Below are 15,989 nucleotides of genomic sequence, written 5' to 3'. Positions count from 1 at the left end.
ATTACGTTGATCCTTTGGAGGTTTTTAATGGTAGGCGTTCAATATCCACGGTTTCCTATGGTGTAGTCCACCTGATATTTATATCGATTTCATTTTTGAGTCCCTGGACTAAGATGAGCTCTCAAAACGGATGGACGGCGTGGATATACAAAAATACATCAAGATTGTCTACACAGTAAAGGATCCACCGACCTCTGTGTATCCGGGGATCCACCAAAGCCGCGTACCACCATCACTAGCCTACTCACTGTCCCCCAAATCTTCATGAGTAAAGACCGCCAACCTCTCTCTCTCTCTCTCTCTCTCTCTCTCTCCAAGCAGATGAAAGAAATGAGACACTACAAGAGCGAACCTCTACTTCTGAGGAGGAAGGTCTTCTCTTCCATCCTCATCGCCTTCGTCGTCTCCCTCGGACTTATCTGCGTCTACTACGGCACCACCTTCTCCCTTCCTCTACGCTTATCGGATGCCGACGACGCTAACGATCCTTCCTTTCTCACCTTCTCTTCTTCAGCATCATTGTCTGACAACGACGATGACGACGACTTGGACGGAAAACGCAATGGCAGTGCCTTTGATTCATTTGAAGATCAGCTACATCACATTTCCGATCCTCCCAAGACCATTCCAGTGAGTACCCATTCCTCTACGGGTGGGTCAGTGACCATGGTTCGCCGATCCGGGCTGTTGGTCTGATGTGAACTACTGTGGATTAGGGATGCCCTCCAAAATCTCAATCGTTTGATGATCCTACTTGCTACTCAAATGTTTGGTCTCTTTTCTGCTGAATGTGGACCTGCACTGTTTATTTGTGTTGATTCTTGATGATTGTCCATCCATGGTGGGCCCAACTGGAATGATGGTCCACATCATCAGACCATTGGTGCCTTTTTTTTTTTTTTTGAAAAATTTATTTAATTGGATCAGTTCCTGAAGATAGTATAATTTCGCATTTTCTCCCTTCTCTCTCTCTCTCTCTCTCTCTCTCTCTCTCTCTCTCTCTCTCTCTCTCCTTTTTCTTTTGATTTTAATAATGTAGAGAGAACTGTGTTATTTTCTAGGTTTGTGATTCAAGACTATCAGAGTTGATTCCATGTTTGGATAGGAACATCATATATCAGCTAAAATTGAAGCTGAATTTGAGTTTGATGGAGCACTATGAAAGGCATTGCCCTCCTCAAGAACATCGCTACAATTGCCTCATTCCTCCACCCATCGGCTATAAGGTTTGTGCTCTGTTCTGGCTTTGTCTTCTTTTTTTTTTTTTGGAAGTTTGGATGTCTGTGTTTCCCGATTCTGATAGTGTTGTTATGCTAGAATTTCAGGTTCCAATTAGGTGGCCAGCGAGCAGGGATGAAGTGTGGAAGGTAAATGTACCCCATACACACCTTGCTTCTGAGAAATCAGATCAGAACTGGATGGTGGTGAATGGGGACAAGATAAATTTTCCTGGTGGAGGAACCCATTTTCATACCGGGGCCAATAAATACGTCACCGCACTTGCAAAGGTTACTAATGATGCTATCTTGGATTCTCACTTCTTGTGCACCGCATCGTCTGTTGGAAACGATAGGACCCACTCAATACACAGGTGGGTCCCTATTGTTCAACATTATTTACAAAGTCAGCAGTTTTTTCTTTTTTAGATTTTCTGAATCATTCGCAATTTTTCATAAAGATAAACATTTTTTTTTTCATGAATAATTCATAAATTGTTGGATTCTTTCAAGGGGAATAAAAGAGAGAACTGAAAGTCGAACATCTTTTCATTTAAAAAGTTTCCCTGATAATTAAATTCTTTGCTACATTTTTCTGAACTTCTCCCTAATTACGAATTATTACCTTGTCAAAATTTCTCTTAAATTTGAACAATTTAACCATGGTTTCCACCAATGGATCTGATTTGATGTTGTAGTGGAGCACTTTCCTTTTTCTCTTGTTATCTTCGGTCATAGCAACCATTCCATTCTATTGTTCAAGCAGATGCTCAAGTTTTCCAATGATAATCTCAACAATGGTGGAAACATCCGGAACGTCCTCGATGTTGGTTGTGGGGTTGCCAGTTTTGGGGCGCACCTTCTTTCGCTCAACATCATAGCAATGTCACTTGCGCCTAACGATGTTCATGAGAACCAAATCCAATTTGCACTGGAGAGAGGAATCCCATCGACCCTTGGTGTGTTAGGAACAATGAGACTTCCTTATCCAAGCCGTTCATTTGAATTGGTTCACTGCTCTCGATGTAGGATTGACTGGCTTCAGAGAGACGGGATTCTCTTGTTAGAATTAGATAGGTTACTCAGGCCAGGGGGTTATTTCGTGTACTCTTCTCCTGAAGCATATGCACAAGATCCCAAGAATCGAAGAATTTGGAGTGCTTTGAGTGATCTTCTTGGAAGGATGTGCTGGAGGATTGCTTCAAAGAGAGATCAGACTGTCATATGGACAAAGCCATCATGTAACAGCTGTTACTTGAAGAGAGACCCTAGGACTCAACCTCCTTTGTGCAGTTCTGGCGAGGACCCGGATGCGGCTTGGAGTGTACCCATGAAAGCATGCATTACACCATACTCAAAGAGTAAGTGCCTCACCAGTTAATAGCTCAGGATGAAATGGGTTGCTAGCTCAATGAAAGAAATTATGTTTGTGTCAGTTTTTTCTTTTTTCTTTTGAGTGCTGCTTAGATTTAGCCTGTTAAAATATTGATTTTACTTAACACGTGATGGAAAACCTTTTAATTGTATCATTGTTATATTGATTTTGTTTTTATTTGTTGTTTCGAAGAGAGATATATGCATGATGCCAAACACAGGGGCTTGCATGACAATCACATGCCAAACTAGTTGTGAAATCTTGTAGAGATATTCTACTTTATTGATTTCCTTTAACATTTTTTTATTCCCTTAATGGGGCCAAACGTGGAGAAGTGCATTATAGTTGTGATTTGCTCCTAGTTCAATAACCTCAGGGCCTGTTTGGATTGCCACTTACTGCGGTAACATATTGCAAATAAGCAATCATGACTCACCCATTACACTGACAATGATTGTCAGTGTATTTCAACTAACTAATTTGTGTTTGGGTAAATATGTAAATTGCAGAACTTTCTACCTATTTGACTAATCAGGTGTTTTGGAGGGAGAGGTAATCAGGCATGTGGGGCCTACGTTAACAGATGGACGGCGTAGATATACAACGCATACATTGAGGTGGGCCTCATGATCACGGTCCCACCCACATCGCTGGTTTCGGGGTACTGGCTAAGTCGTTCCTGTATGAGATGTATTTCCTGTGGGAAAATCTTTGATTATGCTGATCGTGTCTGGGGAATTCCACGGGTTTGAATTTTCATTTCTCTAGTTGTGCCAAACACGCTTAAGGTAAAATTAATGATGAAATTTCTGGTATTTACTGTAATGTAAATTAATCCAAACAGGCCCTTAACTGCAAAAAGTAAAAGGACGTTGCATGAGAAGAATGCCTCAACCATTGAACTAGAACACGCCTAATGGTCTACAAAAGCATGTCTCACAGACTTGAGCAGAATTTTTGGACATGCATAGTCATGAGTACAACATTGCACAAGCAAGAAAACAGATTCAGTTGATAAATGTCAAGAGAAGTGATGCAACAAGTAGTCAACAGGCCAATCTAAGTCACAATTTTCATCAATACAGAGCTGCATTGGCTCGAAAATAATCACCCATAAATAAACAAAAACCGTGGGAATGATTCCTGATAGTCCCCTAGTCTAAAACTAGTGATCTCACATCCTCTATCACTTCCACTGATTAGCAACACACACTAGATTGGGAAGCAACACACGTGCTTGATTGGGAAGCAACTCATGTCAAATCCTCAAAGAAAACCACTCTCTATCTTTTCTTTTGTTCCATAAACATAACATAAGAAAAGAAAATACACAGCCAAATGGACGTTATATTGGCTTGAAAAATAAAAGAAAAACCTAATGTAATAGGAAATGACCAAAATGCCCTTAAATCGTGTTACAACCATATAGGCTTGTAAGTTGGACATAACTTGTTCAAACAGTGTTGGATTGCACGATCTTGGTCTTGTTTGAAAGATGACTCAATATGCTTTCAAAAAGGGCCAATTTTGTGTCATTCTAATTTTGTTTGATGCTCAAAAAGTGGCCCACAAAAGTGATGAGATACCAAGGGAAATTGGCTGAACTCATGACTCACTGTAACCCTAAAGAATTAATTAAAATAAATAGAACCTATGAATTTGAGCACCATTTAATTGATTCCATGGGCCCAAGAATTTAATTTGACTGTTGATCTTATCAGATCATCAATCAAGACAATATGGATGGTTGGATTGTTTAGGTCTTTGATTGGATCACTTATAGTGCCTTTTGGTTGCATCAAGAAGATAGATATATTTTCTTAAATGGTGATGAAATTTCTAAAGAGAACAAAGGAAAAATAACAACAATGGCTGGCCAATGACAAATAACCCTCGTCGGTTCCTCAAGCATGAGGCTAGTGGCCTTCACAAAAATAGCAAAGATTCATATAACAAACATAAAAATCCCCCAACACAACAAGAAGACAATTGCTTCATTACGGTTGATTCTTGATGGCAACAACCTTCTCTATTTGCGCCAATGTCCTCATATGAACAACCCTTGAATCCTAGTGTTGAAAATGCTCGACTCACTATAAAGAGAAGTTACCTTGCTTGCTTAATTCAATTGATGCTTCTTTACATTTGAAAATCCTTATATTTCTATCCCAATAACCCACCACAAGTCCCACATAATACTGCAGGGTAACATTTTCCAAAGAATACTCCTTCCCTCCTAAAATAGGTCCGCATTCAACCCACTAAAAAGCTTGGGGAGGGAACCATTAATGACCCAATACATCAAACACATGGAAGAAGTGGTCCCCTAGCCACATCACAATGGAGGGACAAGTGATCCATGCTTTGTCCTTTATTTCTACGCAAGAAGGGCATCTGAAACTTTTCCCTATTATCCACCGTGATGTTCCCTATAAAAACCCATGCAATTGCTAGTGCTCTTGGCGGGCTAAGGGTTTCCACACATTCACACTCGACATCTGCATCCCATCCTTGGATGAGAGAATTTGAAAGATAGATTTCATAGAAAATACCATTTCACAAATTCTTCCAAAATTTAATATTTTGTTGAAGTGGATTAATATTAACCTTGCAAAACAAATTTAGACAACTTTCAAAGAGGCTCAATTCATCATAGGGCAAATTCCTACGGGGATTATATTAACCCTTTCTGCATAGATGCATATATGGAGAGAAGGGCTTAAAAGTTAAAACATCTTGACCAGGGGAATGTCATCAACCTAGGGATCTCTCCAAAACTGACTTATTGTCTTTCCTAGTAATAAAACGGACACCTTTTTCTACTTCCGTGCAAACAAGAGCTTCATTCGGCCCCTCAGATTGTCTTCCCACTTTACTAGTCCCTTTCCACACATCTGGTCCACACTGCCTGAGGGTATCCAGGGTACCAGCCAGCATCTTCTTTGTAACCTCCCTCCATAACACCTCAGGATCCTCCTGAATGTCCACCACCATTTGCTCAGAAGAGCCTAATTTTTCTCTTTAATTTTTGCTACTCCTGTACCTCCTTCCCTCGTCAGTCTTTGCTCCTTCCAATTCATTGGATGTAATTTTTCCCAGGATCATTCTCTTACCATCAGAAATTCTTTTGAAATCTGCTCAACCTTGAATGTCACCACTGCTGTCTTTCAAACGAGAGGAAGTAGACCCGAAGATTAGATAGCAGTGATTTTGTGATTCTCCCCCCAAAAAGAGTTATTTTCTTTTCCATGCAAGCAAATTTTTTTTTTTGTTTTTTAATTTTCAATTCTTTCTATGACAGGATCTGAAAGCGAGATCACCTTGGTGTTTCCCCCAAGCGGAGATATATGGGAAAGGGAGATTCACTATTTACATCTCATGCAATCTGCCAGGCTATTGGCCGACTCCTTGCATGCCCCCACCCCCACCATATCAGGAGATTTGATGCATTGAGGGCAACTGACTATCTGATTGAGGCTTAGGAATGACCAATTTTGTGATCAGGCCTAGATGACAAGATGTTAACAACCCTAGCTGCTTTCATGCTTGTTGGCTGTTGGCTACACTTTGTTATGCATACAGCCAGAGAATATTTGAGAAGATCTTTTAAGATTTAAATCTTTTAGTAGTTGTTTACCCATTTGGTTTGAAATTTAGATGTCAAACTCAATTGATTGTGATATGAGGATCTAAATTAGTGAAGTCCAGATTTTTAAGATCTCTATAGATCTCTATTTTTTGTAATGTAGTCTATACAAGAACTCTAAGACCATATATATGAAGACCTTTGATGGATATTACAGATAAAAAAGTGTTGAGTTCGGGGAGAAAATTCTCTTGCAAAGGGAGAACACTAAAGTCAACTTACTTGAATTTTGTGGTTGTGCAAAAATCTGTTCTTCTCCTCTTCTTTTCTTCTTTCTCATCCACCTTTCATTTAATTGGTATTAGAGTGAGTTCGATTAAAAAACCTGTTCTCACTTTCTCAATTTTCTTCCGTTTATTCCAGTTCCAACTCCTTTTAGTGTATCATTTGTGCTCAAACAGTCCTTTTCCTTTTATAGGTGAGATGTTACTCTTATGCTTCTTAATGTGGTCCCTATCCATTTTCCACTTATTGCGTAGTCCTTGCCCTATCCCTCTCTTATGAGCAGTCCTTAACCTTCCTTTGCTTACTATGACAATCCATCAATGCATTAGCATGTGGAAGTGGCTTGTAGAGATTGAGTGAGAAATCAAAGAAGAATGAGAAGTGGGCACATGGGGTGTGCAGGGAGACAAATAAGAGAATGCGAAGGAGACTTAAATGTGAGAAATGGTCCAAGTTTATGTAGATGACCTTTACAGACAAGAATAACACAATGGATCTCATACCCATGTCAAAATTTCTGACAATGACGTGCCAGAATGAAAGTGGCACATGTGGGTGAGGCCCCCATGTTAATGTTTGTATCGTTGGACCATGGATGCCACTTGTCTGAACTGTAAAACCGCACATATCTTACAAGGTCTTAATCTGGGATTGTATGCTACCATTTTTATGGGTGTCTTTCATATGCAATGTTTTATGTATTGGTATTAGACCATGTATTTCACCCTTGGGAGACGAAAACATTGCAATAAACATGGGAAAGTATTGCATGCATTGTATAATGTATTTTAGTCTGAGGGAAACATTTGGAAAATGATGGAAATTTTCAATGAAACTTTAGGAGATGTTAAAAGACACATGATTACACTTAGAACTCAAAACGTTATAAAAAATAGCCATGCATAACCAGCTTCAATAGTATAGGGGTCCAAAGTATGCGCTTTTGGACAAAAGTTGTGTTGTTGGATGAAAATGATGCAATGAGGGGTTTTCTGCCCGTTTCAGCCCTTGGATCACGATTCTCCACCAAAATCGTGTTTTGACTCGAAACAACTCAAGTGTAGTCATCAAAACAAACCACATGCAAGTTCCACTAGAACAATTAGAAGTAAAATGCTTCTTTTCCCCAATTTTCTTTATTCTTTTTGAATTTCACACTAATATCGCATGGTTGTTGTGTATTGATCAAGTACATCACTAGTATCTATCAATAGATACACTGTATTTATTCAACTAACGGAGGGCTGATATACTGTGGCATTTTTGATATCATGATAAATTAGCATGTATCGACAATATTATTGCCAATAATACATCTCTATTTTGTGTTGCCCACTGCAATACCTATGGTATCTACTGATACCATTGATTCATTGAACACTGTTCCTTAAAGGCAGGATATTATTCATATGGAATCAATCAAGTTCAGAAGTTTTCTTAAGTTTCTTGCTGTGCTTAAGAATTCCACCACTCTTGTTTGATGTTTATGAGGTTGATTACTGTTCCATGGAGTCAGTTTCATTTTTCAGATTTGTGCATGCTTCACTTTATATTCTCTTTGTGATTCTGGATGCATCATCTCACATATACAGTTTTTATGGGTTTAGTTGATGCCATGATGGCACAGTGACATGAATTTGGCTTCTGTAATTGAACGAGAAGCTAAAACAGTAGTGTGTCCTTAATAGGAAAAAGCTCCCAATTTCAAGGTCTTTGAAACTCGTTCCCAAATGCTGAGCAAGGGTTCCTGCATTCATGGAGAAGTGAACAGCACATCACACCAAAATTGCTTATCTGAAAGTCATTCACATCTTTCTAATGATTAGAGTTACCTGGGATCTCATCCGTGTTTTTATCGTTGATGTGGTCTTCATAATCTAAAAGTTGCATTTTAGAAGAAAAGAAAAAGGAAAAAATAAAATAAAAAATCTGAAGTGGAACTATGAATGTATTAGTTTCCCAGAATCGGTTGTGTTTTGTTGATTTGCTGAAAGTGGTGACTGTCAGACCCATCATTGTGCTGTTGTGCTTTTTAAAAAATAAAATAAAAATGAATGACACAATTTATTTGAAAGGAGAAACAAAGAGATACATAAAGAAAAAAGCTTCAAAATTGTTGACTGTTTATTAAAAAAGATATGCTTACTATTGCCGAGTACAGACCACCAACAAAACATAGTTAAAAATTCAGGACTAACCATTTTACTTATTCTCTCACAGCTGGCATTTGCACTCAGACCAACTCAATACCATGACGACAAGTCTAATGGTAGTCTGTAGTCTTGATTGCTTCCTGAATACTGTATATAAGTTATGTTACCTGTGTTTTATTTTATGAGTATTGTTTTGGTCTCAAGATATGGCAAACTGTTGGGGTAAGGCCTAGATGATGATGATGATATGGCACACTGCCTTTTCAATTCTTAAACATGTGTTTTTGTTTGGAAATTCAGTGATGCATAGAACAAAAGGCAGCGGATTGGTTCCATGGCCACAAAGGCTAACCACACCCCCACCTCGTCTAGAGGAACTTGGCATCAATGTTGAGATATATCGCGAAGACACGGTAAAGCTTCTGGAACCTTAAAAGTATTTCTACATCCTGTGTGATTTTCGAATCCATTAGGTTCTATGAACTTTTAGTCTTTCAAATATGAGTTGCTTAGAGAGATTTATGAAATGCAGGAGATTTGGCATTGGAGAGTCATTGAGTACTGGAAGCAGATGAAATCTAAAATAGAGAAGAATTCTTTCAGAAACATCATGGATATGAATTCAAACCTGGGCAGTTTTGCAGCTTCCCTTAAAGATAAAGATGTATGGGTGATGAATGTTGTTCCTGTCAATGAGTCCAGCAAATTGAAGATCATTTATGATCGAGGCTTGATTGGAACTGTTCATGACTGGTATGCATTTGACTCTTTATCACATCATTTTGTTGCTTGTTGCCTCTTCCTTATTGATGATCTGTCCCTTTTGTTGGTGTAAAATATAAATGATTATTTTCATTATATATGATCGTTAGTTATCTGGAAGTCACTGGTTTGAGATCCAGAGGAGAAAACAGTCACGTATAAACTACACTGATCTGGGAAATTTCAGTTTGGACTGGTGCTTGTAATGTTTTATACTCAAAATCCAAGACCTTAGAATGCCTACTCAATAGTTTTGACAGTATGAGGAGTGGGCCAATTTATTCCCTGAAACGTGGCAATGATGACAGAACTGGCCTTTGACCAGCAAAATGATTTTTGATCAGGTGGCGACAGCACATGCAGTGGTCCTTGTGGATTTATTGGCTGGTCCATGGCTAGTAGTATTGGGTTGAGTGCACATTAACTGAGAGGGAGGGAGGGAGGGTGGATTGGTTCAGTGTTTTAGACAATTAATATCATGGGACCTACAGTGGATGGCCCATGGTCAAAAAATTTCCCAGATAGGAAGGTTCTACTCTTCCAATCTTTAGGCCCTTTATTCAGTTTAATGCGGACCATTGCTCTACTTTTTCTAAACCCCAATTTGAAGCCCACTGATGGATTAGGATTGTTCCATCTGAAGAGTTTGGGGACAGGTCTACCATGGTATCAGTTATGAAATGTGGGTCATATTTGATTCACTCAAGGCCCGATGATAGTAATAGTATACATACACATCCCCCAGAATTCAAGTGTCCTCTCATTTTATTTTATTTTTTACTTGCTGATGTTCTTGTTCCAGTATTTTAACTAAGGTTCCTATTGTTGCATAAAATACAGGTGTGAATCATTTTCTACCTATCCACGCACCTATGATTTACTTCATGCTTGGTCTGTATTTTCTGAGATAGAGAAGCGTGGGTGTAGCATCGAAGATCTGCTCGTTGAGATGGATCGGATGCTTCGACCCAATGGGTTTGTGATTTTAAGAGATAAATATTATGTTATAAACTACATTCGGAAGTTTATGATGGCACTGCATTGGGATGGCTGGTCGTCTGAAGTAGAACCAAAGGTGGATGCTCTTTCGTTGGGTGAAGAAAGAGTTTTAATTGCAAGAAAGAGGTTATGGGAAGAGGGTGAAGCCAAAACGTTGTAACATGCTCTCTTTAGAAGTGAAATGGTCTGTAACAAAAAAAATTTTCTTTTCGGGGGTCCAGCTGCAGGGCCTAAAAGGTAAGGCTTTTCTCCCTTTATGCCTAGTTTTCTATCCAATGTGAGAGCTGATGTATACATAATCACAAGACAGTTTGTAATTCCTTTTTCTAAGGTTTCTACAGCTTGTTTTGGGTGTAGATTAGATGAATTGTTCTTTCTCTAGTCCTTTTCTTAGTTGTTATTGCCCTTGACCCTGTATCATCGTTGTCATCACCATCATGACCATCATTATCGTGTGGGTAAGCTGGGATCAGTCTTATGCTATTGGCAATGTAACCCAGGTGTCCTAACTGCTGGGACAAAACAGGTTTTATGTGATGCATGATAAAAAGAAATGGCCTCTAATTGTAGGAAAAAACAAAGGAACAGGGACCCACCTTTCAATACTATTAGCTGCTGGTCTGGTGGGGCTGTGTTGGATGGTCCTAGCAGTCCGAATGAAAATTACAACCGGATTGTCCACATTTAACAAGTGACCATTCAGCTGGTTAGGATCATTTGACGTAGGAGAGTCTTGGGGTTTGTTCCATCCACCATGAACCAGATAATTGGTTCGATTTGGGTCACCAAAAAGGAAAGTCTCTCATTTACAGGTTATCGGGATTTTGAGTGTTTTTCTTCTATTAAACCATCACATATTGTGAAGAACACAGTTCAAAAGATTGAAAACGCAACTCGACTTGAGTTTTGATTGGAATTGAGTCATTAGTGAACCTTAATAATAAATGGAACCTGGCCATTAGTCGCATGCCCATGTTTTCTCATATTATTAATTTTATTTGTGTGTGTGTGTGTGTGTGTGTGTTTCAAGGGGTTATAGAGGGATTTTCTCTTGTGAGCTCATGGGATAAGAATGAAGAGGGACAGGCGACTTTGATGGCCATGGGAGAGTTGTGGCACCATAGTGCTTGATTACTTTAAAAGTCTAACAAGTCCAGTGAGTATGGAAAGTTGGGATTTGTTTTGTAGTTATCTTGTGTAATGTTGAACTAATGATAAGTTGAGATGGATTAATATTCACCACAAGGATCTTGTAGATTCAATACATGGGAGTATGAATAATAGTAGTATACGATTACCGTGATGTACTTGATTGTATGTTTATATTTGAAGATCGCATTAAAGTCTCCTAACCTAGCGGTCCATCATGCTTGGTATGATTTTACTTGATCGTGCACCAACTTTAATTAGCCCTTAGACTCAATCCATCATGCTTGCCTTGTGATATTCTCAAAATCTCGCCAGTATTTTTTATTTTATTTTTTTAAAATGATGAGAGATATTTATTAAGAAAGAAGGACAAAGCCAGACAAAATAGAAAAAAAGAACCATACAACAATTCGAGAACCCTTAATAGGCCGCCCAGCTTCCTGGGAAACAGTCTACAACCTTATGGCCCACTGCCCAATCCGTTACATTCCTTTTCGCTACCTGAAAGACTGCCTCTACATGTCCCGTGCGATTCCTGAAACCAAATACGTGGCATGCAGTATCTCCACGTTAAACGCACTAAATCATAGAATCCTATGTTTATGAGTCACTATCCCAAAATCAGATTGGTTGAACCACCCTAATCTCTGATTAGTGGTTGCTTGTTCGCTGTAGCACAAATTAGGCATATAGGGTCTGATGCAACCCATGCACTTCCGTTTTAGTGGTCAACGTATGGTAGGTCAAAACTACCTGTCGATGTCTAATCTTGTCGAGTGCGGATCCTCTGTTTCGTGGAAACAGCGAGCAGCTGAATCCAATATTAATATTATTATTGGTCCACGTCACTGTAAGTGCCACATCACCAGATTTTTTAATGTATTAAAAAAAATTACATTTCAGGAAAAGTCTTACCGTCTAACGGTTTCGTTTGGAAATCGGTTTGCATACCGATTACAGGACGCTCTTGCTCTTACCGTGCTGAGCAAAATCAGTTGGGCCGACCTTTGTATGTATGTGGTCTATCCAGGCCGTCCATCCGTTTTTCCATCTAATTTAAGGGGTTGAGCCCAAACTTGAAGTATATCCAAATATCAAGTGGATCATACCACAGTAAATAGTGGGGATAATGATTTCCACCGTTGAAACCTTGCTAGGCCCCACAGTGATGTTTATTCGTCATCCAACTTGTTCATAAGATCATACAGGCATGGATGAAGAGAAAACACAAATATAAGCTTGATCCAAAACTTTTGTAGCCCCCAAGAAATTTTGAACGGTAAATGTTCAATTCAACTGTTTCCTATGGTGTGGTCCATTTGAACATTGTATATGCTTCATCTTTGGTCTCAAGCCCTAAATGTATCTACTAAAATTGATGGACGGAGCAGATAAAATACATAAATCATGATGGACCCCACATAGTTTACTCGGTACCTAGCTTAGTGAGTTACCACGCAATCCGCTTCCTTCCATTTGCGGATTCAGCGCACGGCGTGAGTAGCGAGACTCGCTACCAAAGTTACGTCACCTAGTTATGTGGGTCCCACCATGATGTATGTTTTGTATCCACACCGTCAATCCATTTGGAGATATCATTTTAGGGCATGAGCCATAGAATGAATCAGATCCAAAACTCGAGTGGACCCCAACGCAGAAAACAGTGGAGGGAGTCATGCCCACCATTAAAAACTTCTAAGTGTCACAAAAGTTTTCAATCAAGCTGATATTTGTGTTTTCCTTTCTTCAATGTCTGTGTTAACTTAAGGTCCACCTTGATTTTTATTTAAGTTTTCATCCGGGGATTCAGCACACAGGTTGAGTAGTGAGACTAGCTACTAAAGTGACGTCAGTTGTTATGTCGGTCCCACCATGATGTATGTTTTGTATCCACACTATCCATCCATTTAAAGAGATCATTTTAGGGCATGAGCCAAAGAATGAATCAGATCTAAAACTCGAGTGGACCCTACCACAGAAAACAATGAAGAGAGTACGCTTACCATTAAAAACTTCTAAGGGCCACAAAAGTTTTCGATCAAGCTGATATTTGTGTTTCTGCTCCTTTAATATCTGTGTTAACTTATGAACAGGTTAGATCTCAAATAAAAATCACACTGGACCTTAGGAAGGCTTCGACGGTGGACGTCACTCTCCTCACTAATTTCTATGATGGGGTTCACCCCAACTTTGGATCTACCTCATTCTTTTGATCATGCCCTAAAATGATCTCTCCAAATGGATGGACGGTGTGGATACAACACATACATCATGGTGGGCCCCACAAAACTTGGTGGCATCACTTCAACGGCAAGTCTAGCTACTCAACGTGTTGGTAGCTAATCCACCTCCAATTTCTTTCTTCTAAAATTTAATTAGGCCATGTCATTTCACAGTAATTTTATAACATAAAAAAAATATTTACAAAATCTGCTTGATTATCAAGAAATATTAGCTGCGACCTAGGATGAGTGATGTCCGTAGGATCCTCACCATGGGCCCACCATGATCTATGCATTGTATATCTACTCCATCCATCTGTTTTCTCATATTATTTTAAGACTTGACCTGAATAGGTACTTGCAATCGGGTCAGATTCAGTCCGGATTAGTCCAGGCCAGGCCCGAACTTAGATCGGGTTAGGCATGCTGGACTCGGTATCGAGTCAGGTCGAGTTTGGGTCAGGCCTATTTCAAAACCGAATTGAGTCAGGTCAGCCCTAACTCGGTTTGAATTGACTCGATGCCCACCTCTAACCATGATGGTTGTGTTTTTTTTTTTTTAATCCGCACTGTTTATCCATTTTGCCCACTTACATCAAGGCATGAGTCTAAAAATAAATAGATCGATATCTCAATTGGACCATACCATAGAAAAAGTGGTGATTGAACACGTACCATTATAAACTTCGTAGAGCCCAATGTAATGTTTATTTTCCATCCAACCAACTGATAACGTCACAAAGACGTGGATGAAGAGAAATACAAATATCATCTTCATCCAAAACTTTTGTAGCCCCTAATAAATTTTTAATCTTCTAATCATCCATGTTTCTTGTGGTGCGGTCCACCTGAGATTTGGATCTTCCTCAATTTTGTGCTCATGAACTACAATGATTTGTAAAAATGGATGAAAGGCGTGGATAAAATACATACATCATGGTGGAGCCAATAGAGCTTTTCCAATACATAGTACTACAGTTGCTGGTATATGTTACCAGTGTCCCTTTGTCAGAGCCACTTACATGAGCAAATAGTCAGTGGCTCGGGCGGGCCATACTATGATGTTTTATGAAAAATCAACCTAAATCACAAGGTACGTCACCCCATTTTAGGCCACAGGCCAAAAAAATCAGTTCTATCAATAATTCAGGTTGACCACATGATTGTAAACAGTGTATAAATAATCCTCGCCTTCTAAATTGTTTCCATTAGTCTGGCCCAAGTGATTCATGTATCGGTATGATTTTTGGCAAAATATTATTTATTTATTTATTTAATAATCTAGTTGTTGAAGTAGATTTTTATGTAAGTATAATGTTTGACCCTTTAAAATTAAGGGTGGACATCTCTCTCCCAACTATTTTCTTTAGTGTGTATCTCTAGCTCAGACTTAATAGCCAATGGTTATAGTATATATAACATAAACATCGCAGTGGGCCCCGAAAAAATCAAGAGTCACACCCCATACAAATATATATATATATATATATATATATATATATATATATATAGAGAGAGAGAGAGAGAGAGAGAGAGAGAGAGAGAGAGAGAGAGAGAGAGGGAAAAGGTTCTATGTGGTCGAGCTCATGGGAACTTCCCATGAGGTTGAGTTGTGTGGGCCCCACCATGATGTGTGTCTAACATCTACCCCATCAGTCAGATGCACCATTCCATGGTGGGCCTAAGGCTTAAAATTCAAGTCAATCCGTAGCTTGTGTGGGCCACACCACATACAAAAGTTGCGAAGGGTTACCCTCCATTAAAACATTCATAATCATTTGTTGGGCTCACCAAGATGTGGTTCACAAATCCAGCCCATTCATTATGTGTCTCACTTGGATGAAGGGTTAGACCAAGTCAGACGCATCCAAATTTCAAGTCGGCCCCACCAAGTGCTTTTATATGTTTTAGGCATGTCTTCACATGATTTTAGATGGTATGGCTCATTTGAGTTCTGTATACGGCTAATTTTTGAGATATCTCGTAATTTAAAGGGGACCCATCAAATGCACGGTGTTGATGTTCGACATACATCATGGTGGGGCCCACACAACTTGACCTCGTGGGAAGTTCCCATGAGCTCCACCGCATAGAACCTTTTCCCATATATATATATAAACTCTCTTTACAATTGGAGAAGTATGGGGGATTGAATTTTTTGCAGGGGCCCACCATGATGTGTGTAAAATCCACTCTGACAATTAGATGCGTAATCATTTAGGCCTGAATCCAAAAAAATTA

The 15,989-nt window shown here is 39.2% G+C and overlaps 1 protein-coding gene across 1 annotated transcript; it reads left to right on the top strand.

Moving 5' to 3' along the window:
- Positions 1-267: 267 nt before the first annotated feature.
- Positions 268-10,758, top strand: LOC131239853 (probable methyltransferase PMT9). The gene is made up of 7 exons (XM_058237742.1): positions 268-630; positions 1,062-1,226; positions 1,326-1,508; positions 1,984-2,578; positions 8,917-9,029; positions 9,149-9,369; positions 10,219-10,758. Exons 1-7 carry the CDS (start codon positions 322-324, stop codon positions 10,535-10,537), a joined length of 1,905 nt encoding a protein of 634 aa, XP_058093725.1. The 5' UTR covers positions 268-321; the 3' UTR covers positions 10,538-10,758.
- The last annotated feature ends 5,231 nt before the right edge of the window (positions 10,759-15,989 follow it).

Source organism: Magnolia sinica, chromosome 3, assembly GCF_029962835.1.
Source record: "Magnolia sinica isolate HGM2019 chromosome 3, MsV1, whole genome shotgun sequence".
Taxonomy (NCBI): Eukaryota; Viridiplantae; Streptophyta; class Magnoliopsida; order Magnoliales; family Magnoliaceae; genus Magnolia; species Magnolia sinica.
This window is presented reverse-complemented; position numbering and strand designations above follow the sequence as displayed.

Bases quoted from the DNA above. Each gene is read 5' to 3' on its own strand.
- LOC131239853 (XM_058237742.1), top strand. From the start codon at position 322: ATGAAAGAAATGAGACACTACAAGAGCGAACCTCTACTTCTGAGGAGG. The intron at 1,227-1,325 runs GTTTGTGCTCTG...CTAGAATTTCAG, and splicing joins CTCCACCCATCGGCTATAAG to GTTCCAATTAGGTGGCCAGC. The intron at 9,030-9,148 runs GTAAAGCTTCTG...TATGAAATGCAG, and splicing joins AGATATATCGCGAAGACACG to GAGATTTGGCATTGGAGAGT.